General features: G+C 38.4%; 1 protein-coding gene across 1 annotated transcript in view; it reads right to left on the reverse strand.

Moving 5' to 3' along the window:
- The window catches only part of LOC117421518 (spermine oxidase-like), a 32,750-nt gene extending 11,253 nt beyond the window's left edge, over window positions 1-21,497 (reverse strand). Inside the window, exons 1-3 of the mRNA XM_034036017.3 lie at window positions 21,345-21,497; window positions 1,428-1,662; window positions 311-537 (exon numbers count right to left, since the gene is read on the reverse strand). Coding sequence (XP_033891908.1) covers window positions 311-537; window positions 1,428-1,635 — 435 coding nt within the window. The 5' untranslated portion in view covers window positions 1,636-1,662; window positions 21,345-21,497. The remainder of the gene's footprint in view (window positions 1-310; window positions 538-1,427; window positions 1,663-21,344) is intronic.
- Window positions 21,498-23,939: the final 2,442 nt, after the last annotated feature.

The raw sequence follows: 23,939 nt of genomic DNA on the forward strand, positions 1-23,939 counted from the left end.
TACCTACACATGTTTTAGAAATAAAATTAGTATAGCAGACAAGGATAACCCACAACACAACTCAGAAATTACATTCATTAAAGAATTTACCATTGGAAAAAATCTAAATCTGGCATTAGACAACTTTAGAACAGTATTCCCAACATTATTCACATACCATTGGAAATGGACTGTAATGAACCTACTACAGCAAAGATGCACTTTGAAATACATTGCCATGAGTTTTTTACTAGAGTACCTGTACTCTAGTAAAGTTTAGGAATTATCTACGCTTGCGTTCCATTGTGTAGAATGCAGCTCTGACACGCACCTCGTTGTATACATCGCTGAATTCCTCAACCAGGTCCTTGGGGATCCTCCCACCGGCGTTGGTGAGGTAGTGAGCCACTCCGTTCTTGGCGTAGAGGCTAATGCGGCCAACACTTCTCTCCTCGTCTGTAGTCTCTTCAAGTAGGCCATTGTCCTCTGCCAGGTGAAAGACAGGATTGCCATTGGCACCGTGAATCCAGGTAGCTCCAAGTTCCAAGGTAGCGTGTCCTGGAAAAAAAGAAGGGAGGGGGTCTTCTTAACAATCAATTATTTAGCTGTGCACGCATCTCAGAAAATACGAAAAACAAAGCTGTCCTTGCTATTGTAACTAAGCTGGTTTATGGTCGTGCCACCCTAAATTAGTGCTGCGACAAACGCTGGTTTTTCATGATTGAATATTTTTTACATATTTTCAACAGATATTTAAACATTTAATTTGAATTTGGTTGGAAAACAAAAAGAAGTGTATTTCGTACTATATTACATTAAAATAAATCTCTCGGGAGTAAATAACTCGGTACCCCATCAAAATGACCTATAAAAAGAAAGAGGTAGAAAGCGTTTACTTCAGAGATCAACCTTTTACAGTTCATTACTGGTGGAGTTCTCTGCAGCTTCACCAGGAATGAAATACGAAAGAACGGTTCACTTTTCCTTAACCAATCATGACATCCTGTTTTACACCAGCTATCTAAGCAATTAAACTCCTGCTAAACCTATTCTGAATTAAAATTAGACTTGCTTACCAGTTCAGTGGGCATTTAACATGGGCACATATTGCTGGGATTTCTGGCACCTGATCATGACAGTAATACATACCAAGGTATTTTTAAAAAGAACTAGCTGCAAGGAAACTGACTTGCCCTGCTTTGCCAACTGTCAAAGTTTATTTTCTATACTTCCAGAACTGACTTTCAAATGTGTCATTCATTTGAACTGCTTCAAATGTTTTGTTGACAAGCTCCTCTTAAAATAAGATCAAGAGAAAAGTTGAGGACTAGATCAAGAGATCCTGTTGCAATGCCTTGAGACAGCATAAACTAGATAGAATAAGCCTACTTAAAAGAAATAAAATCGCACCCACAACATTACAGCGGTCAGACGCTGTTCATGCTTACCGAGTTGTACACTTTGCACTCTTCCTCCAATGCGGTCAGATGCCTCTAGGACCGTGACATCGGTGAAGCCGTTTTCCAGGAGGGTTTTAGTCGCTGCAAGCCCTGCCAGGCCAGCGCCAATCACTACTATTCGAGGTCGTCGATTTCTCTGCAAGCCACTACTGAGGGGATCATCAGTGCTGTCTGAAGATATTTCACAACTTTGCATACCGTCCAAACTCTTCTTCTAAGGGATCTAAAAACACAGGAAAAAGAAGTTTAACAATTTGTGAACAAAACAAAACAAAGCCAGGGAGACTAACGTCATGGGAATCTCCAAATAAGAGGTCAATTAGATTTGAAAATGCATGTGTCGTCTACATCATGGATGTAGTCAGAGGAGCAGTTAATTTTTATTTGACAAGACCAATTAACAGTATAACTGAATACAACAGCTTTGTACCAACTATGAAGACAGTAACTCTGTCTACTGTCTCTATAAAGCAGAAACAAAAACATCACAGAAGCTCAATATGGCTAACCACATTACATCTGGTGTCAATGACATGGTCACCAACACATCAATATGGCAGCTATTTCAGGTCACAGGCTAAAATGAGGAGTCTCCATGACACTGGAAAGTTTAAGCTGAAATGGTTTATGAGATATTAACAGTTAGATACAGCGGTTGTGGCTGACACAGCAAGGCTAGATAGCACCAGAACAAGCACTGGCTGGACAAAAGAATTGTTGTGTAAACAAGTTTGTTAATTCCAGCTGCAGATTACAGTTATGACATTATAATTAGATACTGTATCAGTATACCAAAAAGAAATAGACTCAGTGTAAGGTTCATGTCCTTTTTTTACCAACAATTTATATTTAAAACATCATTTTAGGACCAAGATGTATACAATTGCGACAACTATATTAGTTTATAAATTGATAGCCTTATCAAAACAAAAGCAATATTTATTCATTCTAGATGCCCCGCTGCCAATGTAGCATGGTATTTGTGTTTCACAGGAACGCAATGAACTAATCTTCAGTTTTGACACAGATAAAATAATTTCTGACGGACAGACATTTTTCTTTTTGCCTTCAAATACATGTACAAAAAAAAAAAAAAGCACTATGTGATCCTATTTACAGTACTTCACAAAATTAAGTTTAGCATTTTATTGGCATTATAATAACCAGGATAAAATATGAAAAACTGATTAAAAAAAGTCGTGTTGACTGATTCGTTGCTCTAAACAGGTTATTGCTGTGTATTACTGATTGTAATTTAAATAACACCCTTTTAATGCAAAAGCATAATTAATCCTCCCAATTGTTTCTTTCCTAATTCTGCCTTGTTAACAAGAATTAGGAAAGAAATGCATGATTTAACAAGACAGCATGTCTTTATGGTGTCTAGTAACTACATCCACACAGTAAAGCCATAAATTTCCTTAGGAATGTATAGCTAGAAAAATAGCTTTGAGCTCGTTTCTTCATTATCAGATAATATAATTTAAATTAAGAAATGGTCATGGTTTAACATTGCTAATTATACCTTTATTAAAAAGACAGGTAGTGTGGAAAGGAATAAACTAAACAATAATTAAATACACGATTAATTTGGCTTACTTCAGGAAAGTCCCGCCTTGAGCACAGTACCTTAGGTCTAAGTTTTTCAGCATAGAATGCAATGCTTTGCATTTGATGCCATCGTATTTGCTTTCTTGTTCTCTACGTGTTTACGACTGGCAACATGATCTTTAATGGAATTGACTCATACATGATCACTCAAATGACAGCAAAACCTGAACAGTATCCCACCATCCTCACATAGATAATCAGATTTTTTTTAAAGCTTTTTTTTTGTTTGTTTCAGCAGAGACATGTGAGTGAAGTCACATGATGAATTAACTCAACTTTCTGGGCTAGTGCAAAAAAAAAAAAAAAAAAAAAAAACACCCTGCACAAAACTGCAGTTGCGAGGAGAAAAATAATTACTTATACAAAGGAGAGGTTTTACAAACGAATAATTGTAACAATGTGTTTTCAAATACACACACACATTATACAAAGTAAATGTAAGCGTATTCCAATACCTCATAACACACATACAGATTACACCAAGCAGCTTATTAAAATATAGAAAATTAAAAAGTAGCGAGGTACCGAAAAACACAGCTTCGTTATGAAAAGTAAAGACATACTATCAGATACAACTGAAAAGTTTTATTCATGAACATCATATCTAACATTTGCATCGCAGAAACACCATATTTAAATGGAAAATTAAAATGAGCGCATATACAGCACGACTACAACAGTGAAAAAATATAATAAAATATACATTTCAAAAGAAACGGGTATGTACATATACCCGTGTACAGGTGTAAACAGGTACATGTACACACAAAACTATAAAACCAAAACCATTGTTTCTAATACTACATAAAAACAAAATAGAACACTACTTCCGCTATGACGGCTGCATTGTACTCCATGGAGGAGCGTACGCGTCTGCCAGCTGACTGTGCCTGCATCCAGGAGCTGTAACACAGACGCAGTTCCATTGAACACTATTGTGCAAACACGTGTAAACTGTAAAACCAAAATGTTTTTTTTTTTCCTAATAGTAATATAAAAAATAATATATAAAATATGTTTCATATTAGGCACATAAGTTGTTATCCTACCGGTCATTTCATATGTATCTGAGTGCAGCTTGCCGTATTCCAATCAAAATGACTACTTTCAAGATTAAATATTGCCTTCTGATATATTCCCAGTTGCATTTGTGGAACAAAACGACGGATTGTTGTCTCCAGGTACATTGAAAAATAAGAAACTAGGCTTTCACTGAGTTTGCATCTTGACAAATCCACATTCATAGCAATCTCTGTCTCGTAGTCAATCTACAAACAAAGAAAGGCTTGAAATAAAAAAAAACACAAGTGTGCTAGGAGGAGGGGGCGTGTCTTGTTTGCTGCATTTACAAAAAAAATTAATATCTTACATATATTATTTAAAAAAAAGACATGTATTGTAATGCATGGGTCACATTGACCCACGTGGCGGTTCTAGGTAGAACTGTTTATAACTTTATAATTTTTGTGATTCTGGCTATCAAACGCCGTCTGGATATTTAATTCATATATTTAGGAAAAGTCAAAAACGGACATATACATACGATTTACAATGGAAGAGTAATTAACATTTTAAATGCAAAATGGGCCAAACTGACCCACATGGCGGTTCTAGTGTTAAAAGACCCTTACAAATACATCACAGAGATATTTACATCCGCTAATATTCTTGAATTGTCAAGGCGCAAGCTTGATCCAATTCTTCAATGACAACGTGAGACTTCCAGCTCTTCCCCATTCCCCTGCATCTGAGTTCCGAGCAGAAGCTTTTTTTTATCATTATTATTATTTATTATTATTATTACTTAAATTGTGCATTCATAGCTTTACTTGAGTGAGTCTTCAACCCAAGGGCTCAGTGTATATTGCAATTGGCCAATATCCACAGTTGTTTGTCAAAGATATCCCAATGTATGCTTTTGTTACACATTAAATGGTGATTTTTTGTTTCTTTGAAGATATATTTATTCAGGACTACAAGAGCACAACACAAACAAAGCAGTACGGAACTGTAACAAGCTCAACTGATGTTTTTTGTTTTGGAACTTTCTGTTTATATTAGAAAACAGAATAGGGGGATTTTAGGAATGTACCATCTATATTTACCAAAAATAAATAGGGATGTATTATGTACATGTATTCAACATTAATTTTAGGATGTTACATTACATTTTTAGGTGCCCTGCCAAACGGGCAAACAAACGTTTCTACATATTGTGACGACGGCAGACAAAAGAAAAACACCAAAGGCAGTTTTGGGGCCAAAACAGCAGTAAACAAAGAGAAAACATACACACATCTAAAGTCTTTCAAGGTGCAGGGTAGAAAGATTTTAAAGTTAAACAAACATAGTACCCACACACTTATATACTATGCTCCAAAGTGTTTATATATATTTTTTTATACCCATGATCAACGTTTCGATCTGCAAGAGATCTTCATCAAACCTGGTATGTAACTGCTTTGCAATTGTGCAATACGAGTGTCCCTGACACTGCTGAGTCATATTAAAACCTGCATACTGAGGGGGGCGGGGGGGAGTTCCTGGTAAGTGACGGTCGGCGCTGTAATGTCGTAGTGCTGTTATGGGCAGTCGCGGTAATGTCGTAGTGCTGTTATTATTATTATTATTATTATTTATTTCTTAGCAGACGCCCTTATCCAGGGCGACTTACAATTGTTACAAGATATCACATTATTTTTTACATTTAATTACATTATTTTTTTACACATTATTTTTACATACAATTACCCATTTATACAGCTGGGTTTTTACTGGAGCAATCTGGGTAAAGTACCTTGCTCAAGGGTACAGCAGCAGTGTCCTCCACGGGGATTGAACCCACGACCCTCCGGTCAAGAGTCCAAAGCACTAACCACTACTCCACACTTATGGGCAGTCGCTGTAATGTCCGTCGCGGTAATGTCGTAGTGATGTTATGGGCAGTCGCTGTAATGTCCGTCGCGGTAATGTCGTAGTGATGTTATGGGCAGTCGCTGCAATGTCCGTCGCGGTAATGTCGTAGTGCTGTTATGGGCAGTCGCTGCAATGTCCGTCGCGGTAATGTCGTATTGCTGTTATGGGCAGTCGCTGTAATGTCCGTCGCGGTAATGTCGTAGTGCTGTTATGGGCAGTCGCTGTAATGTCCGTCGCGGTAATGTCGTAGTGCTGTTATGGGCAGTCGCTGCAATGTCCGTCGCGGTAATGTCGTAGTGATGTTATGGGCAGTCGCTGCAATGTCCGTCGCGGTAATGTCGTAGTGCTGTTATGGGCAGTCGCTGCAATGTCCGTCGCGGTAATGTCGTAGTGCTGTTATGGGGAGTCGCTGCAATGTCCGTCGCGGTAATGTCGTAGTGCTGTTATGGGCAGTCGCTGCAATGTCCGTCGCGGTAATGTCGTAGTGCTGTTATGGGCAGTCGCTGCAATGTCCGTCGCGGTAATGTCGTAGTGCTGTTATGGGCAGTCGCTGCAATGTCCGTCGCGGTAATGTCGTAGTGCTGTTATGGGCAGTCGCTGCAATGTCCGTCGCGGTAATGTCGTAGTGCTGTTATGGGCAGTCGCTGCAATGTCCGTCGCGGTAATGTCGTAGTGCTGTTATGGGCAGTCGCTGCAATGTCCGTCGCGGTAATGTCGTAGTGCTGTTATGGGCAGTCGCTGCAATGTCCGTCGCGGTAATGTCGTAGTGCTGTTATGGGCAGTCGCTGCAATGTCCGTCGCGGTAATGTCGTAGTGCTGTTATGGGCAGTCGCTGCAATGTCCGTCGCGGTAATGTCGTAGTGCTGTTATGGGCAGTCGCTGCAATGTCCGTCGCGGTAATGTCGTAGTGCTGTTATGGGCAGTCGCTGCAATGTCCGTCGCGGTAATGTCGTAGTGCTGTTATGGGGAGTCGCTGTAATGTCCGTCGCGGTAATGTCGTAGTGCTGTTATGGGCAGTCGCTGTAATGTCCGTCGCGGTAATGTCGTAGTGCTGTTATGGGCAGTCGCTGTAATGTCCGTCGCGGTAATGTCGTAGTGATGTTATGGGCAGTCGCTGCAATGTCCGTCGCGGTAATGTCGTAGTGCTGTTATGGGGAGTCGCTGTAATGTCCGTCGCGGTAATGTCGTAGTGCTGTTATGGGCAGTCGCTGTAATGTCCGTCGCGGTAATGTCGCAGTGATGTTATGGGGAGTCGCTGTAATGTCCGTCGCGGTAATGTCGTAGTGCTGTTATGGGCAGTCGCTGTAATGTCCGTCGCGGTAATGTCGTAGTGCTGTTATGGGCAGTCGCTGTAATGTCCGTCGCGGTAATGTCGTAGTGATGTTATGGGCAGTCGCTGTAATGTCCGTCGCGGTAATGTCGCAGTGCTGTTATGGGGAGTCGCTGTAATGGCCGGCGCGGTAATGGCCCGCACGGTGATGTCTGCGCAGTCTTGGACTTGTGGTGATGTCGTGATACACACTGTGTCTTTGTCTGACCTCACACAAAGGTTGCATATGACATCACCCGGAGTGAAAGGGGCGATTGATTAGAATTAAAATTGCACAAATCTTGATCATCAAGATGTGGCAAAAAAAGCAACTGGAATTAAAGTGATTTTGTGAAAGTGAATGAGTTTGCCAAATGTAATTGTTATGATCATATACAAAACAATGTAAATGTGTTTTTATTGGAACTTTTAAAAGTAAAAGTAAAACCCCAGAACAACCATTCCCAACACATTCATTGCAGGACTTTGGGATGATGGGTTTGTCCACTTTGTTTTAGGGTTTTAGTGAAAATAATGTTTGAGCAGAATTACATACATATACACACACACCTTACTCCCATTAGACAACTAATTAGCTGTGTCACCAAAATGTAAAAGGAATGCTAGGTGCTATCCCCCTAGCAGTCTGTAGTGCCAAGAATAATCCATAAACTGGGGCAAGGATTTTCTATACTTCATCAGCTAGTAAAGGCTATATAAAAGTCTACAGCTATGGTCAAAAGTTTTGCATCACCTACAATTTTAGGATTGAGACAATATTATATATATATATATATATATATATATATATATAGATAATCATGTAATCAAAGAAACTACAAAATGATCTTGCAAAAGTCTACCGGAAGCCATAATAGTAGTACAGTATGTCATGTTACATTTCAAAATATCACATTTTTCGTTATGTATATGGAAAACTACAAAGCGGTATGTAATTCCATATGTTAATGTAACATTATTCAGCAGGTTTCATTCGACGTTATGAAGCAAAATTAGTTAATTCTATAGGTTGATGCAAAACATTTGGCCATAGCTGTATATAACAAATGTGATTTGTTACAATAAAATACACTGCCTTATAGCTACTTCAGCTGAAAAGAGTGAATGTAACTGATACCCATGGCCTGCTTATGGAGATTAATTGCAATTGTTAGAGCCAGGCATGGCGCAGGAGAGCCCACACAGCCCTGGCAAAGAACCACAATCCTGAGCTGAATCGATTCACACCCGCTGCTCAGTCCTGGCCCTCTCCCAAGCAGGGCCTGCAAATCGAGCCAGATTGTGTTGCAGCTTTGTAATGTGGACTTAGAACTTAGTTCAGCCCATCAGACTCTACATTTAAAACCCAGGCCTCAAGGTAAAAGACTAGTGCATTAACACAATGGGACACCTCGTCTCCACAGGGCTTGAATTTCATTTTTGTAATATATATTTGTATATATATATTACACTGGTGTTGCTTTAAAAATAAGCTGCTTTAAGGAGATCTATAGCTGTTCAGCGCACTCTCCATTGCTTTTGCCATTGCCTGACGTGAAGTTTTTGCTGCAGCAGAAGAAAAAGGTGCTTTTCTTTTTAACCAGCGCTCCATTTCTTTTTTTTCTTTTTTTAACTCTTTACACTCAGCCCTATTTCCGCCTGTTTTTCACGGTTTTCATTTATGTATGTTTAACTACTGGATAGTTTGTTCTGCATGCATGTAACATATCAAATGAAAGGCCACACCATTTCCTTTCATATTATGTAATATGCAACAGGATCAGGCATACTATATGTGGTAGAGATGAGAATATATGCTATATATACACAGTACCAGTCAAAAGTACACTTGCTGGAAAATAGGTTTTTTTCATAATTGACAATGTTTTACGTCGTATACGTTTCTGTAAATACTTGAAAATGAAAACACGTTACAATATACAAAACAAAACATAAGGAGTATCAAAGCAATGTTCAAGAAAATTGAAAATTGTCTCTAAATCTTGGATTCCTCAAAATAGCCACCCTTTGCCTTAATAACAGCCTCACAAAACACGAGACATTTGGTTAACAAGTTTCAGTAGGAAATCACCCGACATGTCTTCCCAGCTCTTCTGCAGCAATTCCCAGAGACGTAAGGCACTTGTGGGTAGCTTTGCTTTGACTCTTCTGTCCAGTTTGTCCCATACAAGTTCTATGGGATTGAGGTGTGGAGACTGGGCAAGCCAGGTCATTAGATTGAGTTGTCCTTCACTTTCCTTCTTCGCCAGATAGTTCTTGCACAACTTCGAGGTGTGTTTCGGGTCATTATCTTGCTGAAGAATAAAGGACTGCTGAACTAGCCGTAATCCTGATGGAATGGCATGGCTCTGAAGTATGCTATGATAGCCATGCTGTTTGAGCTTGCCATGAACTTGGTAAAGATCACCAACTCTGACACCAGCAAAGCAACCCCAGACCACGACACTGCCTCCTCCATGCTTGACAGTGGGAACCACACATGCACAACTCATGCGCTCACCCTCTCTGTGTCTTACAAATACTCGGCGGTTGGACCCAAATATTTCAAATTTTGACTCATCGGTCCATAAGACTGACTTCCACTCCTCAAACGTCCAGTTTCTGTGTTTTTTGGCCCAGGCAAGTCTCTTCCTCTTATTCTGCACTCTTAACAATGGTTTCTTTGCAGCAATTCTTCCAGTTAGGCCAGCTTCACGCAACCTCCTCTGAACAGTTGATGTTGAAACATCTGTACTTCTAGTAGCATTTAGCTGAGCTTGTATTTCAGGGGCAGTTAATCGCCGGTTTTGCAGACTTGTGACTCGAATGAACTTGTTCTCTGATTCTGAGGTCACCCTTGGCCTGCCTGACCTTGTTCGGTCCTCATGAGTGCCAGTTTCTTCAAATCGTTTGATGGTGTTGGCCACAGCAGTTACAGACACTAGCAAAGTTCTTGCGATTTGTCTTAAAGATTGACCTTCATTTCTTAAAGTAATTACAGTCTTTTTTCATTGCTTAACTGAGCGTATTTTGCCATTTTCTGCTCCTTTACATTCAGGAATGACAAACTTGTGCCTATGCTACCTATATTTATAGTAATCATGGACCCTCACCTGTTAACAATAATTGTTGACAAAAAGGTTAATTAGGTAACATGCTAGTTAACTCAGAGAACATCTAACAAAGACACTTTTATACTTAGGCCAGTGTTCTAACACCGTGTTATACACATTTCAGACTTTTAACTGACTTGGGCTTCAGACTGAAATCCCCTTGCTTTGGGTTTATTTTTAATTTAAAAATAACATTTTTGAATGCAATTCACTTATGATTATCAGCTTATATAAGTACACATATCATATAATGAAATATTAAGTGTTTATAGACAAGTTTATACAGTTAAAAGCATAGATAATCATGAAAAACCCGGTTTCAAGCAGGTGTACTCAAACCTTTGACTGGTACTGTATGTATATATATATATATATATATATATATATATATATATATATATATATATAGATTATTGTAATCATAGTTGGCTCAAAAAAAAAACCAAACACTGCACCATTGTACCTCAATATGAAATTAACATATGGGGTGAAGGGGGAGCTGAGCTTCTAAGCTTTCCAACGATACCGCCCCTTTCTGTCTAGCTGTTACGGAGCAATAGGCTCAAAACGAAACCTAAGCTGTGAACTCTGTCACATGATAAGAGGCTTAACTTCAGGCGATCGTAGTTCTGGCTAGGAGTACTGCATACACAACACGTCTTTGGAAAGCCCAGAGTCTGTTCTTTTAAACAAGCCAGGAACCAGGTAGGTGGCTTTTACGGTTCCTGAGTAATATGTGCGTAACCTTCGGTGCGCTGGCGCCCCAAAATGTATGGGGCTGAGTTTTAAGAGTTAAAGCAAAAGTCACCACTTGCAAAACAACACCTAGATAGACTTAATACAAGAGTCTAAAGAGAATAAAGTCTTGCAGTACTTAAAATATCCAGCACTACTTGTATTTATTTATTTTAACCAGAACTACTCAGAATGCGGCTCACAGTGCTTTCGTCACTGACACCCACTTCCTTATAGATTATTGTAGCGTTTCAGGCATTCTAAATTGGGTGAAAAATACAGTAGCTTGGTGTCTTAAAATATTTCCCGCACTGAAAGTTGCAGATATGCGGGAGCAACATGGAAAATGCACGATTCCCGCAATGCTGTGCTGAAATTCAAGCCCTGCCACATACAGCAATCTCACCATTATGAAGATCTCATTGGTTTCTACAATTGCCTTGATTAAATTTGACGCACGACAAAAGCAGACCAAATATTTACTTGGACAACACACGTCTAACAAACACTGCTTGAAATGTGTTAGAAGACAAAACCTGACCATGTTTGCATTCGAGAGAAGATATCATGCAAAGGAAATCATTGAGAATGTTATGCTAATCGACAGGCCCAGGAAAGCAAACCTTTAAAAGCTGTATAAACTACAAATGTATTTTGCTTAACTAGTTAGCAACCTAGAAGCCAATGTCTTTAATGAACATTAGGTGATTACAGCAGCCTCCAGAGGTTATTTATCAAACATCCTGGTAAGAATGTAGCTTACAACTTCATACCTATTAAAAATATATACGATTCTGGGCTTTTACCAAATTCCATTCCATCTCTCAGACCCAGACCCTGAAGGCTACTTCCTCTTTTACACATTACTGGGACACTTGCCTTCAAGACATTTGGTACAAGCACCACTTCCCAGTTTCTCTTGAAGGTTACAGTAAACATGAACAAGAACAAGATCAAGAACATTGCGCCCATGACTTAAAATGGTAATGCTAAAAGCAAGGCAGTTGGCAGAAAATAGAGATGACACAAACGCTTGATTATACAGAAAAACGCAACATTGGTTTAGTGTTTGATCCATCCTATGAATTATCATGGAGATGACCTTTGATCTTTCACTGTTCGCAATGCAAACATGAATATCCTACCAAGCTCTGATTGGCCCAAATTAAACTCCAAGAACCCTCCTGGTGATAAAAGTTAAATATAAATCTAAACAAGTCAGTGATCTCAATCTAGGGTTGATGGGATTTTACAGGGGTCTATTTGAGCAACATATCACTAAAAACTGTTTGGTAAGAGCCTTAACACTAGAAGGACCGGAGATATACTCATACCTAGAAGCCCCACAGCAGTCTTTCTGACTGCTGTATTCAAAACACTGTAAATAGTATAACGAAAGGAGAAACAGTCAGATGTAATTAGTTTTTTTTTTATTGAGTACGGCACATAAACATCTGAACAACCGAAGCATATTTATGATGTCCGAAGTTTTATTTTTATTGCACTTGCCAACCTGGCACTGGCGTCTCTTGCAGCTCTCAGCGGGGTTGCCAGCTTCAGCTGTGGGTACACACTTGGCAGTCTCCCTCTCTTCCAAATGCTTCTTGCAAAGTTGCTGTGCTAACTGTAAAATATATTCTCTCCTTGGTAAATTCTTCTCTGTGCCTTCTTTGTAAAATACCCAGGAGTTGATGGCTGCTAGGCCCAATACATTGTAGAACAGACCACAGTCGGGAGCCAGCTTTCACGGAATACTTCCATGCCATCGGATCCAAAACATCAACGCCATATTTTGTTGCGTTGTAAAACTCCAGTCTCTGGTATTTATTTTCACTACTCCCGATGCCAACTGACGGATCAAAGCAGCGCAGCTGGCAAGCAGGTGCCAGCCTTCAAAAAGCTGATTGAAAACAATAGACTGTCAGTCATTCACTCAGGCAGAGAGTAGAGACTAATCTGATTACAGCTAAACACATTGCGGACTGGTAAGTAAAAATAAAAGTAGTATACCGTTCTGTATAATCAAAATACAATTGTTTTCAGTGTGGCCGTCAATGTGACTGCTCCCAGGGCTTTTAGGTATAATGTAATATATCTCCTTTATTTCTGCACTACTGCGTTTCATGCATGATCTCTTTATTTTCATACTTGTTGAAGGCTTTGTAGTAGTTTCGATGTCTTCTGGCACTTCAGCAGGTCCAGTTTTTTTGAAAAATGTCCTTGTTAATGTCCGGCGAGACATATCAGCTCACAACCATAGACACATGTTTATGCTTACAACTGGCAGATTTTTCTTCAATGATAAAAAAAAAAAAAATGAGCGTATAGAATTATCTGACAGTCGCGCATCCATAGTAAACTCATGCAAAAGGTGACCAAAGGATAATACAACAAGTGATAGATAGTTGATCCCTAGGTTACCAATATAAAAGAGCCGCAGTTTGCTTGCTTGAAGTTTGCTTGCTTGTTCCGGGAGTAGGTAGAGGTAAAAATAACAATTGCTACGTGTTCTGGTTATTAAACCAGCACAATATTTGTTACTGTTTATTGTTTGTTCATCCACTGTTTGTTTAGTGTTAGTCCGTTTTGTTTGTCTATTTATTTTGGCCTAAAGTGCCGTGTGCTGTTTTGTTCAACTGTTTATTCTATTTGTGTTAATAAAACACTGAGCGCCGCAGTGTCTCAGTTTTGCCCGCAGTTGCTGTGTATTTTGGTTTCATTTCCTGGCCTGACATTACCCCTACAGCCAGCTTGTTCAGTCTCCTATTTTTGTTTCTAAATTATTCAAAAAGTGTCAAGAGGACGGACACTTGGTAATGAATCACGTAACAGTGACATAATTGTTAAGATCCGTCCAAGTTATGTGAAACTAGGTTTTTAGATCTTTCTTTTTGATAATAATAATAAGAAGAATTTGTGTGGTATTTGTAAAAAATAAATTCAAAATGTGATATTTGTGTCTATTACTATTTCCATTGTGGTGAAAGAAATGTGGATAAACTAAATAAATGAACTGAGAACTACAGAAACACAGCTACAAGTGTGTCTTTTTTCGTCTGAAACCTGAGGAAACGAGTTGTAATACTTCGATACCCAATGTCATCAATATTAATATACAGTGCCGTGAAAAAGTATTTGCCCCGTCGGATTTTCTTCATTTTCGCATATTTTTGACATTGAATGTTATCAGATCTTCAACCAAAACCTAATATTAGATAAAAGGGACCCAGAGTGAAAAAATAACACACACATTTGATACATATTTCATTTATTTATTAAAGAAAGTTATGCAACACCCAATGCTCCCGTGTAAAAAAGTAATCGCCCCCTTACTCAATAACTGGTTACGCCACCTTTAGCAGCAATAACTGCAACCAAACGCTTCCTGTAGTTATTGATTAGTCTCTCACAGCGCCGTGGAGACTCCTACATGCAGAACTGCTTCAACTCAGTGACATTTGTGGGTTTTCAAGCATGAACTGCTCGTTTCAAGTCCTGCCACAACATCTCAATGGGGTTTAGGTCTGGACTTTGACTAGGCCATTCTAAAACTTTAAATTTCTTGTTCTTCAACCATGTAGACTTGCTTGTGTGTTTCGGATCATTGTCTTGCTGCATGACCCAGCTGTGCTTCAGCTTCAGCTCACGGACAGATGGACTGACACTCTCCTGTAGAATTCTCTGATACAGAGCAGAATTCATGGTTCCTTCAATGATGGCAAGGCGTCCAGGTCCTGATGCAGCAAAGCATCCCCAAACCATGACACTACCACCACCATGCTTGACCGTTGGTATGAGGTTCTTACTGTGGAATGCAGTGTTTGGCTTTCGCCAGACATAACGGGGCCCATGTCGGACAAAAAGTTCCACTTTTGACTCATCTGTCCACAGAACATTGTTCCAGAACTCCTGAGGATCATCCAGGTGCTTTTTGGCAAACTTGAGACGAGCAGTCATGTTCTTCTTAGTGAGCAATGGTTTCCGCCTTGCTACTCTGCCATGAATCCCATTTTTGCCCAGTGTCTTTCTGATGGTGGAGTCATGAACACTAACCTTAGCCGAGGCAAGAGAGGCCTGCAGATCCCTGGATGTTGTTCTAGGGTTCTTTGTGACTTCCTGGACAATTTTACGCCTTGCTCTTGGAGAGATTTTGGCACGACGGCCACTCCTGGGAAGATTCACTACTGTCACAAACTTTCTCCATTTGGACAATATGGCTCTGACTGTGGTTCGTTGGAGCGCCAAAGCCTTAGAAATGGCTTTGTAACCCTTTCCAGACTGATAGGCATCAATAACTTTTTTTCGGAGGTCTTCAGGAATTTCTTTTGTTCATAGCATGATGTGCCTCTAGAATAGGGGTGTCAAACTCCAGTCCTCGAGGGCCGCAGGGTCTTCTGGTTTTCATTCCAACTTAAGCTCTCAATTAAGTTAATTGATCTAATTATTTGTTCAATTGCACATATTTCATGTATTTCAAGGTATTTTACAGTTGATGATTTAAAAAATGCGCTTGATTCAAGGTACATGACCTATGAAACATTTTGAGACCTGGAGAGAAGTGTTACATTTGTCCAATGAATCAACTAATTAGACCAATTAAGTAATTGAGAGCTCGGGTGGAACGAAAGCCAGAAGACACTGCGGCCCTCCAGGACCTGAGTTTGACACCCCTGCTCTAGAATCTGTGTGCTGACAACTTCACTCTGATGGTAAGGGCCAAAGTTAGTCAGATTTATATTGGGCAGGGCTGGCCCAAATCTGGCCTGGTTGTTAACCAAAGTACTCAAACAGCTGACCCTAATTATCCCTTTAATTGGGTTGAGTTAACTAGGGGGGGCAATAACTTTCACACCTGAAGATTGCATGTTTGATTACCTTGCACACCAAACAAATGAAAGAAGCACCAAACTGGTGTCATTTGTTCTCTCAGACTCCCTCTATATACTACTACAACCCACAAAAAAAATGTGAAAAATGTGCAAAAAAGCAGAAAATCAGACAGGGGGAAAATACTTTTTCACGGCACTGTACATAGCTCTTTAGCTACTCAACTAAGGTATTATTTCTAGAGACGGTAATATGATGTGCGCTCCGAGCCTGCCACATTGTCTCACTCCGACTGTCAGAGTCAGTGACAGACACAGGCAAATCGAACAGTCAGAAGGTGCTGCCTTCTTTCTGTACCACGCCTAGTGCAATGGTTGATCAGATTATGAGAGCAGGTCCTCCTAACCAACCCCTAAACAAAATCACTGAGTATTTTTCTTTTCTAAATATGATATTAAACTCAAAACAGTACAGTGTAATACGAGAATCCAAGGCAAAAACATTGCAACTTTTTTCTACATTTTTTATTTTAAAATGTTTAAATGATAGCATGATTGATCATTACATGTTTTGATTTTGTGTGTTTTAATCTATAAACCCGTTTGCCCACCCTAGTGTTGCAAATCAATATTCGATTTCAGCTTTTTAAAGTAGGATATCTGCTAATCCAAAGCTCCTAGTGCATGTTACAAATATGACACTGCTCTGATTGGGATCAACTTTAAAGGGCTGACTGTGTTTACAAAGAGAAGACACAAAATAATGTTTACCAGTTTATGTCCTGATTATATATATGTAATTTATTTTTTTCTTTGTTTACAATATTTACAATTGTCAAGTTGATAACCAGACTTATGATAGAATAGATGGATGTGTTTTTATTTTTCTAGACTTTTTTTATAAACATATTATTATTATTTCATATAGATTACTATAATAAGCATTAAGCATTTACTATGGGGTCCAGCTGCAGAGAATGGGTTGTTCCAGACTTTCAGTTTTAGAACTGACTGCATGTGACATGAAATGCTCTTAATAGCAGCAGTGTGGAGTAGTGGTTAGGGCTCTGGACTCTTGACCGGAGGGTTGTGGGTTCAATCCCTGGTGGGGTGACACTGCTGCTGTACCCTTGAGCAAGGTACTTTACCTAGATTGCTCCAGTAAAAACCCAACTGTATAAATGGGTAATTGTATTTAAAAATAATGCGATATCTTGTAACAATTGTAAGTCGCCCTGGATAAGGGCGTCTGCTAAGAAATAAATAATAATAATAATAATAATAATAATAATAATAATAATAATAATAATATTGTCAGAAATCTGACCCATGATAGATATGATATTTGACATATTATATTTCAATATGTTGTCTATTTATTCATCCTGATTGAGGCTTACCAGCGCATTGTAACCTTGTATCTTGACCATACTCTTGTTGTAATTTTGCCCTTCATTTCAACTGACAGCTCCAGTTATTGCCAAGTACAGGGATACCCAAAAATATTATCTGGGTATCTGCAGTCTTATTGCATACCCTGTCCTTAACAATGACTGGAGCTTCCAGCTGAAATGAAGTGTACAATTACTACACCGCACTGATGAGCCCCAATCAGGGCTGAATGTTTTGACTGCTTGTTTATCTTATTAAGTTATTATTACATTATTTAGCAGTTATTTGTTTATCTATGAGGTTCTCCAAAAAGGAAAGTGTCACAGTGTTATTAAATTTGTTATTAATTTTGTACTTCATCCTTTATGCCTTTAAGGTCCACTGAATAGTGTAACTTATTTAAATAATTAACAAATCCTGTCTACAATTATTTATTTCAGCAATTTTTATTGCAAAACTCCAAAGATGCTAATTCAAAAGTATTCATACCCGGACAAGCAAAATGAAATGAATAGCTAGTTCAGGCACCGTTATTAATAATAACCTCTTTTAAATGATTAGGATATTTGTCAAAGAGCTTTTGGCATGATTTTTTTATGATTTTTGACCATTCTTCAATGCAAAGTTGTTCCAGTTCATTTAAATTCCGAGGACTTCTCTTGCCTTCTTCAACTCATACCAAAAATTCATACCATATTCTCAATCCGATTTAAAATCTTCTTGTATCCTTCCCCAGCTTTATGACAATAAATAACATTCTGAGGTCTTCAGATAGCTCTTTACTTTTTATCATATTGACTTATTGGTAATGACAGCAATCATCCTATGCCTAACCCTGTTATACTCTCTAATACCACGTTCACACACAAATGCCACTACTGAGCTGTCTCAGAGACATTTAAAAAAAAATTTTAAATACCGATTCACACAGCATGAAATTGCGCAATCTATGCCGCTATAATACCGTCATAACCCTTTCTCACAGCCAAAGGGATCATGTGAGTGCAACTTTCAAACCTGTCAACAGATCTTTTTCATGACAACGGCAACAGAAACCAAACAAAATGAATAAATACGCAGAATAACGTGGGTACTGTAAACTTCCCTGTGCTCACTTTGTCCTCTCTTAATACTATATATATATATATATATATATATATATATATATATGTGGAAAATTGAAATAAAATATTTAAGTGGGGATGCATTATTAATATTATTTTCATTCAGCCATCTGATACCAACTGTAATGTATTAAAAGTTGTAGTCTAGTTCTACCTATTGCATATACTGTCAACAGCTACAAAAAAATGCATATATATATATATATATATATATATATATATATATATATATATATATATATATATATATATATATATATATATAACAGCCTATTGTGCCTGTTGCTTGCTTTGAGTGTCCTCTGCATTCTCGAGAAGTCCCCCGATCACATTAATTGATATGCGGAGGGTCTGTGCCCCCAAATTCTACTGCACATTTCAAAGTGCTGCATCTGTTTAGTAGCTGCCACTATTGTAAAGTTAACAATTCCTTAACTTCTCCAGTTACTATATCTCGTTCTTGATCAGCCATTGTATACGAAAAAAATGAAAGTGTGTAACACCGACGACGTCTCGTATACAGTCACGTGGGATGTTGACTTTCAATCCACGGCCACTACAGCACTTCAGCCGGCATAGCATTTCACACAGGAGTTGAGACGGTTCAGTGCCGTGTCTAAACCACCTCGCGAGGTGATTGAGATGGCATAAAATATGAGGGCTCTCTGACTGTAAAGGCAATTAACACAGACCAAAATGCTGCATCAGTGCGGGTTCTGAGACGTCATTATTATTATTATTGATTTCTTAGCAGACGCCCTTATCCAGGGCGACTTACAATTGTTACAAGATATCACATTATTTTTACATACAATTACATTATTTTTTTACACATTATTTTTACATACAATTACCCATTTATACAGTTGGGTTTTTACTGGAGCAATCTAGGTAAAGTACCTTGCTCAAGGGTACAGCAGCAGTGTCCCCCATCTGGGATTGAACCCACAACCCTCCGGTCAAGAGTCCAGAAACCTAACCACTACTCCACGTCATAACTGTTCACCTACAATCCAGCATTTTCTAGACTTTTCCAGAATTAGGTTCTGCATTATTATATTGAAATTTCTAGCACCTTGTAGACAATACTATCATAGCATCAAAGGGTGTGAATACTTTTGAATTAGCATTTTTGGGCTTTTGCAAAAAAATTGCTGAAATAAATAATTCTAGACATCTATTTCTGGTAACTTTTTTTCCTCATCCACAAAAGCAAAAAACTTTTGCTTCAAAAGATTTTTCCTATAGTTCTTTGTTTTCAAGAAATTTCAAGAAATTATACATTTCCATTGGGGTATGTAAACTTTTGACTACAACTGTATACCCTGATTTACAAATTGGACCAATTCAACCTCCCTTCAGGTCTCAAACAGTTAAATGACTGATATCTGCAGGTCTCCAGACCTTTTGCCAACACAGCATGCAAAACCTATTGCTGAAAGCTACGGACTCAACACCTGCTTCTTTTTGCCATGAATAAAAACCCTACTTACTGTGAGCTAAATAATTTAGGTGTACATTATAAATTAGAGGTATTCAAATGTGTGCAGCCCTTTTTCATAGGTTTCCCCAAACTGAAAACTGCAGCGAAAAAAAACAAATAAAGGTGAATGTTTACTTTGTCTACAGTTAGTGTACTTTTTCTGTTTCTAATAAGTATGACCAAAAATCTGAATATGCTCCTATGCTGGCAATAAAAACTAAACAAATTAAATACACTTTTTTTTATATATAAACAAAATTAAGAAATGTCCAGTTATGGAAATTAAACCCCAGCTAACCAGAATGGCAACTGCTAAATATGTGTGGGTTATCTGGGACGGTTCTACAGATAGTTCCGTTACTGAGGCAGTGAGATGATGTTGCCCACACAGACTTTATTGGGGTTCGGAATGCGGGGAAGGCAGATGCAGAAAACCAATCAATGTATCTGGGAATGAGCGTTCATGTTTACTGTATCTGTTTGTTTTTTAATACCAAAAAAAATCTAACTTTTTTTAGGAAAATAAAATGTAAGCCTAATATTTTAGGGACACCAACAGCTGTTGTTGATTGCGACTCAGGAACTTCACTCATGGACTAGTGTTTACATAAGGACTAGCAAGTTTGGACTTGTACCACAATTGTGTTAGTTTCTAACCCTGTATAATATATATATATATATATATATATATATATATATATATATATATATATATATATATATATATATATATATATATATTAGCTCAAAGAGCCAGCTGCCTATATATACTATAGTATATATAGTTTAAACTTCAAAGATTTTAAAATATTTTGTATAAGATGTTGGAGATGATTATTCGTTTTTATAACGTTCCAAATTCACACTCCAGCACAGCTTCTCGCCGTTCCCAACACAGCTCAAGCTATTGTAAATATTTCAGACTACGTTTGCTGAAAATAGGAAGTCAGCGGAGTTACTATGTGTCACACAGCTGGCTGCTCCTTGATGCCACGTAAAGAAACAGACAAACCCTGGATTTGTAGCTTTTGCAAGCAAGTTAGATGAACGCATCAGTATGACACGCATAGCCATGTAAACCTAGTTATTACCAAAACAGACTACAGACAAAATAAACAACCCATTTATCCACTCCATACTAACCGGTCAATAAGTAGTTTCTCAATATTTTAACCTTTGAGGCAAACATGACACGTATAATATGGCGTTTCACCAGATACAGTATAATATTATGACTCTGGATTTTTTTAAAATTATATTATTTCCCTTGCTGTTGATAATACTGTGCTTTTGTTAAAACCTTTACACTTCGGCTTTGTATTCCACTATGAGGCAGGAAAATAGTAAAAAACTAAAATAAATAGAGACCAGTGCAAGTATTAAAATTCACATCTACCTGGCTCCGATCGTCGACAGCATAAAGCGTCCGAGAGCTCTTCTTTGTGTTTTCCTCTAGTTTTACCTCTCGCTTCGCTTTGTATTTTTCATGAGTGCTGAAACCAGAAGCAGCCAGTTCCCCGTAGCTACTGCCTGTCACTGAATAAACATGAGGCGCCATGACGTTTACTTAGCTCCCTGACCGCCTCCAAGTAATTGAATTCTTAGCTGCAGGACTCATTGGTAAGCCGCACATTCAGTGCCTTTGTCGTAACATATTTTGACGTTCTGAATCGATATATCGAATTGTGCATCCCCGTTTGAAAATGCACCCCCATACAATTATGCGTGGTTCGCTTATTGACATAACTTACAGTTACAAAGAAATGTGCAAACCACTACAATTATAAACAGGACAGGATTATGTGTGAATTTATATTGATATTTAATCACATGCCATGTGGTCCACTGGAACATTAGTAGTATTATACTTCGTGGCCCAGCATGACGCAATTTTGTTTTTAGACCAGTGTGGTGTTAGGTCACAAACAATACAAAATTGTAATTTTAAAGGTTGTCCAGTATCCAGAACACTGTGAGACGTTATACTGGCTAACGCAATAATCTAGCGAAGCTATCACATAATAAAACTTAATAGAAATAATGAAAATAATTACCCTACAGCGCAAGTTTGCATAACTACGTGTGGAAATACAGTACAACCATTTCTAAGTACTGTCGCTAGTTTAAATGATTTGAAAAAGGTGACTTCAAATGCAAAAAATAAGCAGGAGGCGGGTACTACCAAAACAGGTATTACGCATGCCTATTTGAGTAACAGAGTTATTGCGCATGCTCATATGACCGAAGAATGCCATATATTTTCTACGGGAGTCATTTTGTGACGTTACACACTGTACGAGGGTTTACTGGGCTCTGGTTCAAGGTTGTGGAGTAGTAGACCACCACCATAAAAAAGCGAAGCGCTCCTGTGGCACTTAACCTATGGATACTATCGTATTCATTTCCACAGTCCATTGCGCTGCTAGGAACTGACCAAACTATTTTAATAAGTGTGTGTACGCCAGGCCCGGCGGCAGCATGCACGCTATTGGGAGGCATCCACTTTTTTAGGGCGGTTTCATTTTGGAAAAACGAATCAATTAGCTCATGTTCTTTACTATTTTACTTAATTGTGATGACAATAAACAAACAAATAAATAAATAAATCATATGACAGCGCAATATTATGAACTATCCACCCAGCACGAATTACCACAGCTCTTAATGGAATTTTTTTTTTTTTTTTTAATTATTATTTAGCAACAACGGGGTGTCTGTGCAACGATACTTGAAACGAATACAGTCATACAGTGAGCAGGCTCTTTACAGAGATCGAAACAGATTCCCACACAATTACTGTAAAGTAACGAATGTACATATAATGGTTACTTTCAAATGCCTATTCAATACTGAATATAAAAAGCAGGCGCTCGTGTAAACAATCCGACAAGGCGGCCCTACGAAGGGGTTTCCAAACACCAGAAGCAACTAGACATTTTATTATTATTATTATTATTATTATTATTATTATTATTATTATTATACTTTGCTTTACTTTGATTTGACTAATGTTTCTCAGATTCTTTTCTTTAAGCGATAGTACCCGTCGATTTCTCTACATGTGATAATTGACCATGAGTTATGCGTACCGATCTGAAGTCGAGGGTGTCATGGTAAATTTCTCTCCACCCTGAGTCATGTGACATGTCACGTTCTGTTGCTATGCGTGTCACTGCTTTTGCTCCACTGGTCTCTAACGAAAGTCAAGGTCAACTATCACACGGTAGAGCCATCATCGAGAGGGCACTATCTCTATTAGAAAATTATTTTACCATTGTTTTCTTTAAAAGAAGCTGAGTAAAGACGTTCTAAGAAAATAGTCTCTAACATTTTTTTAATAAAAAAACAAGGATGACATATATATATAAAGAGAAAAACGATGCATTTTTAATTAGTGAATCGATTTAAATGTTTTATTAACTTGTTAGGGTTTTAAACCCCTATTTATAATCTGGACATTGCCTGAGGAATGAACGGAGCAATTACTGGACAGTCCGTGTACGATGGAGTCTGAACTACACAATCTCTCATTAAATACCACTCTAAAATGCCTCCTAACTCATCATGTTTCTTCCTTCAGCCAATACCTTTCTCTCCTGAATCTACATATGAATGGAGCAATATTACTGAACTGACTGCGTCTCGCTTTGTTGTTGAAAGATACCGTGTCTGTGCTCCAGTCGAGCTGACAGTCTGTGATTGGCTCTTGGCAGTTGCAGGTACAGTATTGGCTGCTTTCGTCGATGCAAAGTATTGATTGGCTGGTTTTGGCAGATAATAATTTGGACCAATTGTGCCTTTGTTTAGTATTTACTGTCCAATAGTGAACTACGCTTAAAAATACAGAAAGTCAAATAGAAAAAGCCAGCACGTGCGCGGATTGATTTTAAATTTGAATTCACAGTTGGTGCTGAGACATTCCAGCGGGCAACTATCGCTAGAACTGGAAGCTGACGGTACTGAATCAATTTAGAATCTGAAACCTGGGGGG

Source organism: Acipenser ruthenus, chromosome 1 (genome assembly GCF_902713425.1).
Source record: "Acipenser ruthenus chromosome 1, fAciRut3.2 maternal haplotype, whole genome shotgun sequence".
Taxonomy (NCBI): Eukaryota; Metazoa; Chordata; class Actinopteri; order Acipenseriformes; family Acipenseridae; genus Acipenser; species Acipenser ruthenus.